The sequence below is a fragment of the Vipera ursinii genome, assembly GCF_947247035.1.
Source record: "Vipera ursinii genome assembly, chromosome: 10".
NCBI lineage: Eukaryota > Metazoa > Chordata > Lepidosauria > Squamata > Viperidae > Vipera > Vipera ursinii.
Genome location: NC_139520.1, coordinates 1,772,793 through 1,785,863, shown reverse-complemented (window position 1 = coordinate 1,785,863; position 13,071 = coordinate 1,772,793). Strand labels below are relative to the sequence as shown.

The 13,071-nt window shown below is 43.2% G+C and overlaps 4 protein-coding genes across 9 annotated transcripts in view; 3 read left to right on the top strand and 1 right to left on the bottom strand.

The window, feature by feature from the left end:
- COG4 (component of oligomeric golgi complex 4) overlaps window positions 1-6,950 on the bottom strand; it is a 39,627-nt gene extending 32,677 nt beyond the window's left edge. For 2 of the 4 annotated variants that reach the window (XM_083370449.1, XM_083370451.1), the window contains exons 1-5: window positions 6,777-6,950; window positions 6,602-6,684; window positions 6,402-6,516; window positions 1,522-1,696; window positions 717-910 (exon numbers count right to left, since the gene is read on the bottom strand). In XM_083370449.1, the coding sequence (XP_083226575.1) occupies window positions 717-910; window positions 1,522-1,696; window positions 6,402-6,516; window positions 6,602-6,684; window positions 6,777-6,869 (660 nt within the window). In that variant the 5' untranslated portion in view covers window positions 6,870-6,950. The remainder of the gene's footprint in view (window positions 1-716; window positions 911-1,521; window positions 1,697-6,401; window positions 6,517-6,601; window positions 6,685-6,776) is intronic. The other 2 variants (XM_083370448.1, XM_083370450.1) reach the window with 1 other exon arrangement.
- FCSK (fucose kinase) overlaps window positions 1-13,071 on the top strand; it is a 129,821-nt gene that overhangs the window by 49,253 nt on the left and 67,497 nt on the right. The gene's annotated exons all lie outside the window — the stretch shown is intronic.
- Window positions 7,000-13,071, top strand: part of SF3B3 (splicing factor 3b subunit 3) — a 39,708-nt gene continuing 33,636 nt past the window's right edge. The window contains exons 1-3 of one of the 3 annotated variants that reach the window (XM_083370584.1): window positions 7,000-7,071; window positions 7,487-7,592; window positions 10,888-11,214. In XM_083370584.1, the coding sequence (XP_083226710.1) occupies window positions 7,523-7,592; window positions 10,888-11,214 (397 nt within the window). In that variant the 5' untranslated portion in view covers window positions 7,000-7,071; window positions 7,487-7,522. Of the gene's footprint in view, window positions 7,072-7,383; window positions 7,593-10,887; window positions 11,215-13,071 lie in introns of those variants that run through there. The other 2 variants (XM_083370586.1, XM_083370585.1) reach the window with 2 other exon arrangements.
- Window positions 9,327-10,181, top strand: LOC310644946 (small ribosomal subunit protein eS4-like; the record flags this gene model as incomplete). Its single annotated transcript, XM_083370283.1, is given in 2 exon segments — window positions 9,327-9,403; window positions 9,405-10,181. Coding segments are annotated over 2 exon segments (780 nt in total). The 3' UTR covers window positions 10,108-10,181.

The window sequence follows — 13,071 nt, the reverse complement described above, 5'->3', positions numbered from 1 at the left end:
ATAAAACATTAAATTTAAATATCAGTGGAAAATGAAAATGGGAAAAAATTCACTAGGTTATTGTCTAAAAGATTAAATGTTAAAGCAATTAAGATATATATAAAGTAAAAATTATTGATAAATATAAGAAAGTTATTTTTCATTTGATTGATAGAATAAGAAGTGTATTAACTTAAATATGACAGTACATATTAAAGGGAAAAGAGAAGAAATATTTACTGCAATAGTTTGAGATTTGAACTAATGATATCTGTATGTAATTGAATTATTGTAACTCAGCCATGTTACTTTTCAAAGATATAAATGTAACATTAGAAAATCAATAAAATTTCTTTTTTTAAAAAAGCTGAAGACAACTTGGCAATATGAAGCGTGACAGCTTACTCTTTCTTTCCTATGATAACAAGGATACCTCAAACATTAAAAGAAAAACTGATTGCAGCTCAATGAAAGAGGCCACAGCTATTTACAAAACTGCAAAAGGAGTAAAATTGAAGCCAAATGAGATCAGTGTATAATAGGCAGTTTTGCTTGGTTCCTCAAAAGATACTAGCTTCCGTTTGTCTTCAGCTGATAAAGCGCGGATCAGAAGAAAAAGCAAGGCCACCAGATCTCTTCCACTGGTTCCTCCACAAGACTGACAGAGTATACAGAAGCCAGAAACCCAATCAGGAGCCTAAGTGTTGCTGTTGCCCCCAGACCTAAAGGGTGCTCACCTGCTTGCAAAGGTATCTGGAGAAGTTACTCAGCCCCTCATCATGCAGGCCCAGCAGGGGGAAGATCTTGAAGAAGCGTTCCACTTGGGGCAGGTCTTCCTGCTTCATGGCAACATCAAATTTCTCAGTAACGATTGTCTTCAGCTGCTGTTCTGCTTCTTGCAGGAGCTTCAAGTTGGCATCAGTTATGGTGCCTGCCCAAGGAAGACAATGAACTGCAGTATTATTTTGATTTATAGATGCTGAGAGTAATTTAATCAAATAATTCAGGCTCTTAAGAGGGTTGTGAACTGGAGACAAAAAAAACCACCTTGGGAGTAAACTCTTGCAGTCATAACTAGAGAATAAATTATAATTCCAATGCTGAATAAAGCCAAAAACATCTGGTTTTCTTGGCGGGGCAAGGCTAGAAGCCTTTAAAACCAGTAACAACAGCCACTCTGAAGGTGTGCTGCAGGCCAGAGGCAACTAAACACGAGGCAGTTTCAAAGTTAATTTTTAGCAGGTGCTTTTGATATGAGTTTACTGACTTCTTACAGTCAGTTGAATGATGGCCATTATGTTGATCTAGCGTGGCATAGTATTTTATAGTATTCAGCCTTGTCTGTTATAGCACAGTATCACATAACACAGTAATGGTATACATGCCACAATGCCAATTTATACCATAAAGACCTCACAAAATGTTACAAACAAGTGACACTGGGCATTGTAGGACTGAGAGCAGCAAGGCCCTCCCAAGGGCAAGTGCTATGGAGCGGGGGAATCCTCTGAGGAAGGACCAGATGCCAAATGGCCTTCTTACCCTCCTGGCCCTGCCTGCTCAGCTCAATGACCGACTTGTCCAAAGAGAGGTAGCGGTGGACATGAGCCGCCGCCTGCTCATAGTCTTCATTCCGCAGGGCTGCCTGGACACCATCAGTGCAGAACTGCAGGTCCAAAATGTCATCTGACCTCTGGATGGCCTGGTACAGGCGGTTCTGCCAAAGCAAGGCAGGCAGGTTTACAGGCCAATTTCATTAGTAAACAACAACCATGAACTTTTTACTACAATACTGACAGAAAGATTGAAGACATTTCTCTAGTCTTACATTCACAAGGACCAATCTGGCTTTTTGCCAAAAAGACAACCGAGGGACAATATGAGAACTGTTTTGAATGTTACTGAATATTTACAATTTCATAATGAGAAGCAAGAAGCTCTAATATTTCTGGATGCAGAAAAAGCTTTTGATAACTTAAATTGATATTTTATGTTAAAAGTTTTGAAAGACATGGATTTTGGAGAGAAATTTATCCAAGGGATTAAAACGATATACTCATCAGAGTAAGCAAAGGTTATCATCAGTGAAAATTTACATAAACCATTTGAAAAGGGTACAAGACAAGGATGTCCTCTACCTGTCCTATTTTTCATATTAGTGTTGGAAGTTTTGAATAGAAGTATTAGAGAGGATGAGAAGATAACGGCATAACGTAACATTTATAAATTGAGAGCTTTTGCTGATGACTTAATTATATTTCTGCAATTATATTTCTGCAAAAACTGCTATAGAAATTAAATGACTTTAGAGCTTTAGTGGGCTTCAAAATAAATAAAAAACAAAATAGCTGGTTAAGAATATGGCTTCTCAGGATTATAAAATATTGATAAGAAAATTAGGTTTTAGGGTGGAGAAAAAGGTTAAATACCCTGGGGTTACATTGCTAAATACAAACTGTTTCAAAACAATTTTGTCCCTGTATGGAAAGATATTAAGATGTAATACTTTGCAGTTATCACTATTGGATAGAATCTCTCTAATTAAGATGAATGTCTTACCAAATATGTTATTTTTATTTTAGACTTTACCAATATTGATAACGGATACCCCATTTAAACAATGGCAAAATGAAATTTATGAATTCATATAGCAAGGGAGAAACAGAATTACATACAAATTATTGCAAGATAACAAAGTAAAAGAGGATGTTTAGGTTTACTTGGTTCGAAATTGTACTTCGGTGCTTGTTGCTTGGTCTGGAGGAAAGATTCTCCAAAACAAGAGATTATCTGAATGGGAGGGTCATTAACTAAAGATCCGGATGGTAAGCCTTCTTACAGTGCAACACAGTTAAATGAATTTTGATTTTAAGAATCATTTTGTTAGATGTGCCATCCTAAGGGCTTGGATAAAGATAAAATAGGATTCTCTATCAGGATACCTTTTTGGATATTACCTCAGGAACCTCTTTTCAGAAAAGAAACAAAAGCCTTGTGGATCACATAATAATAACTTTCACTCAGGGTGAACCTACTCTTAAATCTAAAGAAGACTTGAAGGACTTGTCTGTCATTGGTTCACATATATACAATTGAAAGATTTAAACTAGACAAAATAAGTTATGGGTTTGTTTTGTAAAAAATGAATTTGAAATTGTATTGTGTGGTGATGAACGTTTTTGCCAAGATTTATAAGCTGCTATTGAAATTGAATTTGGAGAACTAATATGTTAAGTCAGGGGTGACAAACTGCCTGCCCATGGGCCAGATGTGTCATGGCGAAACCGCGCCCACCCCATTGCCGGCAATGGAAAAAAAAGTCACGATATGTCATGACACGTCATGTGACATTGCAAGTTTGACACCTCTGTGTTAAGCAATGCATGATTCAGGCAAAGAATTTGAGGTACAATATAATGCTTGAACAATGGGAACAACTGTGAAGAATTGAAAATTTACATTGAAGTGTAACTTAAAAGAAAAAAAATCAACGACATACTGCTGGTATTTAACACCTAATAAAATATGTAAAAAAGTATTTCAAATGTACGTTGTAAATATAAACATAAGGAAGGAACTTTCCATGGTGCACTTGTGACAAAGCAAAGAAATCCTGAGGTAAGATTCATACTTTTAATACTGAAAATTCTTAAAAGGAATGTATAAATTAAACCAGGTTTAATGGTCAAAGAACTTGATTTTTTATTTTATTTTATTTGATTTATATACCGCCCTTTCCCGAAGGACCCAGGGCGGTTTACAGGGTAATTAAAACAAGGAATACAAAAGTTAAAAGCAATTTTAAAAAATTACATCGATCCCTGAAAAAATAAAAACCCCAATTAAAATTAAATTAAAATTCTCAGCCTGGGCCAGTGAGAATGCACAAAAATGGAGAGATACAGACATGGCCGAAATTGCAGAAATTTTTCCAGAAAATCAAGTATTTCTCACAGAAAAGTATTGCAGGAACACGTTTTGCTATACACAGGTTTATTCCCTTTGTGTGTTTTGGAACACAACAAAAAAGGGAGGAAAAAAAGCAAATTGGACATAATGTCAAACAAAACTCCAAAAATGGGCTGGACAAAATTATTGGCACCCTTAACTTAATATTTGGTTGCACACCCTTTGGAAAAAATAACTGAAATCAGTCGCTTCCTATAACCATCAATAAGCTTCTTACACCTCTCACCCGGAATTTTGGACCACTCTTCCTTTGCAAACTGCTCCAGGTCTCTCTTATTGGAAGGGCTCCTTTTCCCAACAGCAATTTTAAGATCTCTCCACAGGTGTTCAATGGGATTCAGATCTGGACTCATTGCTGGCCACTTCAGAACTCTCCAGTGCTTTCTTGCCATCCATTTCTGGGTGCTTTGTGACATATGTTTGGGGTCACTGTCCTGCTGGAAGACCCAATATCTCGGACGCAAACCCAGCTTTCTGACACTGGGCTCTACAGTGCGACCCAAAATCCTTTGGTAATCCTCAGATTTCATCATGCCTTGCACACATTCAAGGTACCCAGTGCCAGAGGCAGCAAAACAACCCCAAAATATCATTGAACTTCCACCATATTTCACTGTAGGTACTGTGTTCTTTTCTTTGTAGGCCTCATTTCATTTTCGGTAAACAGTAGAATGATGTGCTTTACCAAAAAGCTCTATCTTGGTCTCATCTGTCCACAAGACATTTTCCCAGAAGGATTTTGGCTTACTCAAGTACATTTTGGCAAACTCTAATCTTGCTTTTTTTATGTCTCTGTGTCAGCAGTGGGGTCCTCCTGGGTCTCCTGCCATAGTGTTTCATTTCATTTAAATGTCGACGGATAGTTCACGCTGACACTGATGCTCCCTGAGCCTGCAGGACAGCTTGCATTCCTTTGGAACTTGTTTGGGGCTGCTTATCCACCATCCGGACTATCCTGCGTTGCAACCTTTCATCAATTTTTCTCTTCTGTCCACGACCAGGGAGATTAGCTATAGTGCCATGGGTTGCAAACTTCTTGATAATGTTGCGCACTGTGGACAAAGGCAAATCTAGATCTCTGGAGATGGACTTGCAAAGACTAAGTAAACTTCTCTCCTTTTTATCTGCTTTCAGGTGTGATTTTTATATTGCCCACACCTGTTACTTGCCCCAGGTGAGTTTAAAGGAGCATCACATGCTTGAAACAATCTTGTTTATCCACAATTTTGAAAGGGTGCCAATAATTTTGTCCAGCCCATTTTTGGAGTTTTGTTTGACATTATGTCCAATTTGCTTTTTTTCCTCCTTTTGTTGTGTTCCAATACACACAAAGGGTGTATAGCAAAACCTGTGTATAGCAAAACATGCGTTCCTGCAATATTTTTCTGTGAGAAATACTTAATTTTCTGGAAAAATTTCGGCCATGACTGTATATTATATTATATTATATTTATTTATTTATTTGTTTGTTTTATATACCGCCCTTCTCCCGGAGGACTCAGGGTGGTGTACAGAGCAAAGTAAGTATACAATAAACCAACAATAAAACAAATAACCAGGCTGTTTTACTGTTTCCCAACCGGGTTTGTATTGTTCTTAAAAAGTATAAGTGCATTCAATGACTTTCGGAATACATTCTCTGTTGTTTGGTGCTGAAATGTTAAGTTCCTGCATGCCAAAAGAAATGGCTTTGGCCAAGAAGAAGAAAAATCTTGACATTTTCCTAAAATTAAAGAATAAAGGCCAGAGTTGCCATGTATCACCTTTTTAAAAAAGCTGATAATGAACTCTAAAATTCCAGATAACACACCTAGATCATGGGATGGGAAGCCTGCATGTTGGTGTTTGTTAAGGACCCAGATTGTTGGGGGGCAACATGCTGACTAAAGAGTGTGCTGTAAAGCACTATGAAACAGTATATAAATCTAAGTGCTATTGCTATATATTAATTCCCACAATGGAAATCCCAAAGGTGCTTTTCAAAAGGTTTTTTCCACTTTTCTGAAGTGAAGATTTTCACCAGAAAATCCAGCTGACTTTTGAAAAAAGCACCTGTGGGACAACCATGACCTGGATGATTGAGAATCTCTACTGATAATTTTCCCACAATGGAAGAATAGTTAGAGAAACTGATGGGACTGGAAATAGGTAAATTAGTCAGAGAAGAATACATCTAATTTTGTTTCTATCTGAATTTTGTGACTGAGGTAAAAGTATTAAGCCTTGATTTTGGGATTGACTGATTAGACAAGGGGGTTTTTGATATAGAAGTGACTAGTATGTACTGAGCATGCAAAGTAAGAAGCGGAGTGTCAGGATCTCCATTATTGGCCTGGTGCCTTGCTGGAGTCCTGCCAGCGCCCCCCTTTCCCCCTCGGGCTTTCTGTCCCGGGGAGGCGGCCCAGGAAGGAGCCCGCCGGGCCCTCAGAGCGGGCGGCTGCGGCAGCACCGACCTTGGCCAGGTCCAGCTGGCGGACCTTGCTGCTGACGTTCTCGGCCAGGCGGCAGGTGAAGGCGATGGTGGCCCCCAGCTGCTGCGCGTCCCCCTCGATCAGCTGCAGGTTGGGGCTGCGAAGACGGAGAAAGAGCGCCCGGTGAGGCTCCCCGGCCCGCGTCCCCCGCCCGCGACCCCCGCCCGGCCTCCGCCACTCACCCCATCCGGTGCAGCGCCGCCATCTTCCCCTCCAGGGCGCCGCGCTGCTCCAGCAGCAGCTCCAGCTCCGCGCGCGTCTCGGCCTGCAACGGAGCAGTCGCGCGCTCAAGGCCGCCCGCCGCCCGCCCGCCCGCCGCCCCCCGCCCGCCTCGGCGGCCTCGCCCCCCGCCCCCACCTCCTCGCGGCACAGGCGCCCGTAGGCCGCCTCCAGCTCTGGCAGCTCGGTCAGGGCGCGCAGGTGCTCCAGGGACAGCGTCGAGGCGCCCATCTCGCCGGCGGCGGCGGAGATCCGGTCGGGCCTGGGCGCCGAGGCGGGGCACGACGCGCGGAACGTGGGGGCCTCGCGCTGCGTCAGGCACGGCGAGGGCAGCCCGCGCGCCTCGTGCCTCGAAGGACCCCCGGGGGCGGAGCGCGGGCCGTGCAGCGCGCGAGGGGGCGACGGGATCCGCCGCCATCCGCGCCGTTTTGCGGTAGGTGCCGCTGAATCTCGCCCGGGAAGGCTGGCTGGGGCGCCCGCGGCCCTCTGTCCGGCGGGACCCGTCTCTGGGAGGGCGGGCCGGCGCTTTCCGCCGTGGGGCTGCGACGCGGGTGCCAGGCCGGGCGGCGGCCCAAACGCCCTGCCCGTTGTCACGTTTGGCCCTGGCGTGGGATAAGCTGCTGCGTTGTATCCGAGGCTGCGCGGGTCTCTTTCTGTTCCGTCTGGGGCCTCGCTCGAGCCTGGCGCATTAACGCGGCAGGGAAGAGTTTTCTGCTCCAGACAGAATCGCTTCGTTTTATTAACCGAGTTCTAATAAGAAGAAATATTCTTATTGGATATTTGGGGCTTGCAGATGTTCTATGGAGCAGCAAATACTTACGGGATTCATTGTTTAACTCCTTTTCTAGCTGGTGGGCTGAAGGGAAGGGACATCAACCGGCACCATGTTCCTGTACAACTTAACTCTCCAACGGGCCACTGGCATCAGCTATGCCATCCACGGAAATTTTTCAGGTAAATTTCACTCTGGCCGAAGGCTATATGCAGGGGTCAGCACTTGGTTGTTTGTGTATAGTTCCAAAGGAGAGAAAGCAGAAAACAGGTATGGCATAATGATACGAACTCTGACAACCTCCCCTAAGAAGGATGCCGTTAGCTATCAACTAGAGTTAAAACCTGGGTCGAATTGAGGCTTTTCAAATGCCATGAGAATGGTTAAAGAATTCCAAGTTGGGGGGGTGGGGGAGGCACAGCAGAAAAGCTCTGTTACCTGGCTCATATTCTCCTAAAAGCTCCTAAAGGCCTCTTAGTAGGCCTTTTCAAGATATTCTTACTAATTGAGCAGATTCTACCATGCTAGGGCAATGCCTAATGTATTTAGAGTTGCCTTTGGAAGCCTATTGGTATCCAAGACAGAAGAGGTGTTAGGCTTCAATGGGAGGATTGACCCAAGAGTAGTTTCATTACTCCATTCTGAACCAGTTGTAGGTGCCAGGTCTTCTCCAAAGGCAACCCCAAGTAATGAGCATTACAATAACTTAGCTAGGGGGTGATCAAGGCATGCACTGTCAGTGCTGATACACCTTACTGTATGTAGACTTGCAACTTGTGCACCAAAGGTAACTGCAAAGATGTGGGGGGCCACAGCCTATATGTAATGGAAGGTGGGGAAAGCAAAGGTTAGAGAGGCAGGAACCCTCAGTGGCTTAATAAACTAAGAGGACCTATCCTAATGCACGAAGTGGTTAAAAATAGCAGCTGGAAGTTTGTATTTTCAGACTTGGAGGATTTTTTAAATATTTTACTGCCTTACAATAAAGTAGATTTAGCTCATCTAGTTGTGTCTTCTGCCTGATTCACCAGGGAGGACTGACATGCTACCTGCTGTTTAAGCAGTGTAGGTTTTCTTTGTTTTATGCAAATTTGTGATACAATGATCGTTTTCATCCAATTTTACTCACTTTGTAAAAAAAATTCCCTTTATGTAGTTGGGTACAAATTATGTGAGGTTAGATGAAGTTTTGGGGGAAATTGATTTTAGCATAAAGTAAGTATTTCTGATTCCACCAGGCCTCCCAATTCAGTAACCACCTGCTTCATGAAAAGAACAATTTCATTCTGGTTGACTGGTGGATTTGATGCTGTCAGATATCTATTGGTGTTCTATTACTTGGTCTCGGGAAGATTCAATCTGAGTGTATTTTGCCCCTGACAACCTCCCAAGTCTTGGTCAGGGCAGCATTGTACAGCTGAGTATCATCAACACAGGGATGGTGTTTTGCCTTGAACTGGGGGAGGACTTCATGCTTGTCTCTTTTTTTGATGTTAAGTAACGTGGAGAGCCCTGTGGTACCACACATTGGGTCAACCATGACCCCAAGTGTTCAACCTACCCACATTTAAATTGAAACTGCCCATACAGGTAAAGTGGAGTCACTAAATGAATGATTTGATGCATTCAGGTCATCCATCAGTCAGCCATTTTTTCCCCATGACGGGTCTGAATTCTGAGTGGCAAGAATCCAAATCTGTTTTCTTTAGAATCTCTGAAGTCAAGTTGTCATAGCCTTCTCCAAAAAGGCAGGTGGAGACCAGACAAAAGTGAGGTTTTCTTTTTTGATTTGTTTCTTTTACGCTGTATGATGCCCAATATCACATTAAGTTGTGCAGCCTTATAAGTCTTGAAAATAAATAAAAGAAGCCAGGATCATCACAATTCAAGTAGCTTTTTCTTGACGGAGCGCGGCCATGGCTCGTGGACCCAAGAAGCACCTGAAGCGGGTGGCTGCTCCGAAGCACTGGATGCTGGACAAGCTGACAGGCCCGTCCATCAACAGGACCCCACAAACTGAGGGAATGCCTCCCACTTATCATTTTTCTCAGGAATAGGCTTAAGTATGCCCTGACTGGTGATGAGGTCAAGAAAATATGCATGCAGCGGTTTATCAAGATCGATGGCAAAATCCGCACAGATATTACCTATCCGGCTGGATTCATGGATGTGATCAGCATTGAAAAAACAGCTGAGCATTTCCACCTTGTGTATGATACTAAGGGACGCTTTGCTGTTCACCGCATCACACCAGAAGAAGCCATGTACAAGCTGTGCAAGGTTAGAAAGATCTTTGTGGGCACCAAAGGAATTCCTCACCTTGTCACTCACGATGCCCGAACAATCCGGTACCCAGATCCCCTCATCAAAGTGAATGACACTATCCAGATTGATTTGGAGACGGGCAAGATTACAGATTTTATCAAGTTTGACACAGGCAACTTGTGCATGGTGACTGGAGGAGCTAACTTGGGGTGTATTGGTGTAATCACCAACCGGGAGAGGCATCCTGGCTCATTTGATGTGGTTCATGTTAAGGATGCTAATGGTAATAGCTTTGCCACCAGACTGTCTAACATCTTTGTGATTGGAAAGGGTAACAAGCCTTGGATCTCCCTGCCTCGCGGAAAGGGAATCCGCCTGACTATTGCTGAAGAGAGAGACAAGAGGCTAGCGGCTAAACAGAGCAGCGGCTGAGGCCCTGAGGTGCTGTGCAAAGCCCAGTCCAGATTGATTTCCGGTTTGATAAATAAACCTTTTCCACAATTCAAGTAGTGGAGCTTATCTCACAGAATCTTGTCCATTTTATTTATTTATTTATTTATTTATTTATTTTATTACATTTATATACCGCCCTTTCCCGAAGAACTCAGGGCAGTTTACAGGGTGATTAAAAACCAAAATACAAAAGTTAAAAACAAATTTTAAAAAATTATATGTGTCCCTCCCTAAATAAAACCCCAGTTAAAATAAGATTAATCCTCAGCCTGGGCCAGAGAGCTCGAAGAGCCAGGTCTTCAGGCCCCGGCGGAATGAACGGAGGTCGGGGGCAGTCCTCAGCTCCACTGGCAGCTGGTTCCAAAGGGCAGGCGCCCCCACTGAGAAGGCCCTATCCCTGGGTGTTACCCGCCGGCAATCTCTTACCGGTGGCACCCTGAGAAGACCCTCCCTGTCTTTTCAGGAGAGTAGTAAAAGAGTTCCACATAAAAAGATCCAGCTTCACCATATTAGGTTTTGTCCAACTGGCTGCCAGCCCAGGCTGTTTTGCCTGCTGCTGAAGTTACAGAATTCTCATTCTCTACATATCTTTGCCCACCTTTCCTAAAAAGGTTTGCGTAACTGGGCTACTGTGTGGGAGTCTGAATACAAGAAGTCAGAAGGATGGTTTGCTATTCTTAACCGCCATTGGATTGAAGCTAACGGGGAGGCTGAAGCTTTAATCATCCTGTGTTGCTGATCATAGCTTGCATTTTGCAGGTACTAAACAGCAAGAAATTGTTGTTTCCCGAGGGAAAATCTTGGAATTGCTTCGTCCTGATCCAAACACTGGAAAGGTTCATACCTTATTGACAGTGGAAGTTTTTGGCATTATTCGCTCTCTCATGGCCTTCAGATTGACTGGTGGGACCAAGGACTACATCGTGGTGGGCAGCGATTCAGGCCGTATCGTCATCCTGGAGTACCAGCCTTCCAAAAATGTGTTTGAGAAAATTCATCAGGAAACTTTTGGCAAGAGCGGTTGCCGTAGAATTGTTCCTGGACAATACTTAGCTGTGGATCCTAAAGGGCGGGCTGTCATGATCAGTAAGTTGTATGTGAATGGCAGTTGGGGAGAATGGTTAAAGAAATATATTCCAAATGCAAATGTTGGATGATGCATCCCATTCATGTCTGGTGCCCATATTTGTGTTATTGCGCTTATGTTTGGCAATGATTTGACTGTGAGTTGCATGTTTTATGAATTTATGGTTTATGCTTTAGCATGTTGTCTGGCCTCAGCTGATGGTGATTTACTCTGTAAGGCTCGTGTTATATGAAAATGGCCAGTGGGTGTTTTGATCAGAGGTTTTAATGTTTTTGCTTGTGGGGCTTGCTTGGATTTTTGTAAAAGTTTCAAAAGTGCCATCATAACATTTGGGGGGATAGTAGATGGTGGTAACTGAACATAAAATCAAGACGAAACTGACTTACAGAATCCAAAGTCACCACTTTGATTCAAATGCCAGTGCTCACAAGGGCATTTTCTATGGAGTCAGATGAAAAACAAGCAGTTTGGCCTGAAATGATGATTAGGAATTCATGTCTCTTCTCTGAAATAAGCTATGGAGACACTTGGATCCATTTCTGATCAGGTATAATTAACTTGTTGGCTTTAAAACATATCTTAGTGACAAAAAATAGATTCAGTGTATGAAGGAAGACTGGCTTGAAAAAGAGAGAGATGTATCCGGTGTGACCAGGGCACAGTGTTCTTCATGTTTCTCTAAATGACTTAGATGAGATAGAAGGGATGTTCAGCAGATGTGTATTCCCCAGTTAGGTGGGGATGGCATCTCTGAAGACAAGTTCAAAGTTCTTTTTTTAGACTTGAACTTTTTTTCAACAAAATGAAGTCCAATTGTGAGAAATTCTCCACTTAGATGGGAGAAGTCAGATGAGTAAGCATTAATAGTACCTGGCTTGTGAGAAAAATCTTGGTTCCTGGTAGATTATAGGTTAAGAATAAACTGCAGCATGTAGCAGCTAACAATGTAGCCAGTGTAATCTTGACATTAATAGAGTAATGTTGAGATTATGCAAGGTGATAGTTCTGCTGTTCAGGCTGTACCTGTGGTACTGCCCAGTTTTAGTTGGCACAGTATAAGAATGGTGGGGAACTGGAAAGAGGGCCAAGAGGAGGAGAGAAAGGGGGCTAGATTTTATGAAGCATGATTTAGGTTAAAGCAGGGGTCCCAAACACCCCCCCCCCCCCGTCTGCACAAATAAGCAAAGCCCCATCTGTGGGATGCAGGCAGCACACAAAACCACACACTCTCCGGTCTGTGGAAAAACCTTTCTCCACAGAACCGGTCCCTGGTGCCCAAATGGTTGGGGGCCTCTGGGTTAGGGTTCAGGAAGGCTAAGGGGAGAGTTATTTGATTGATATAAGTGATTTGGATGGCTGCTCCTCTAACCATAACAACCGTGGGCAGCAAATGGAGTTTAAGGAGGAATAACGTGAAATCATTATATCATTTAAAAGTAACATCTGAGAACACAAACAAGATAATAGCAACCTACCCAGTCTTCACTAACTTCATGATTCTGGTTCCTGGGCAAACGATCAGGTTCCCAGAAGATCAGCAGGCTTGGGGCTAATCCGAGCTCAGCAGTGTGACAATATGGCAGAAAGGGCATGAAGCACCTTATACTTAAAAGCCTGCTGTGAGTAGGCGTGGCTCAGGTAGGAAAGATGGAACACGAAGAAACTAAGAAACCCCCATAATTTCTTGAGCCCCTGCATTCTGGCCTAGTTGCAACTTCCGGATGCTCTTCAGGGGCAGCCCCATGTAGAGTGTATTGTAGTAGTTCTGGGGTAGTGGTGGTGACCAGAGTGTGTGATCATAAGCTGGGCCTTCTGTTCCAGGAAAGGACACAATTGGTGCACTATATGAAGCAGGA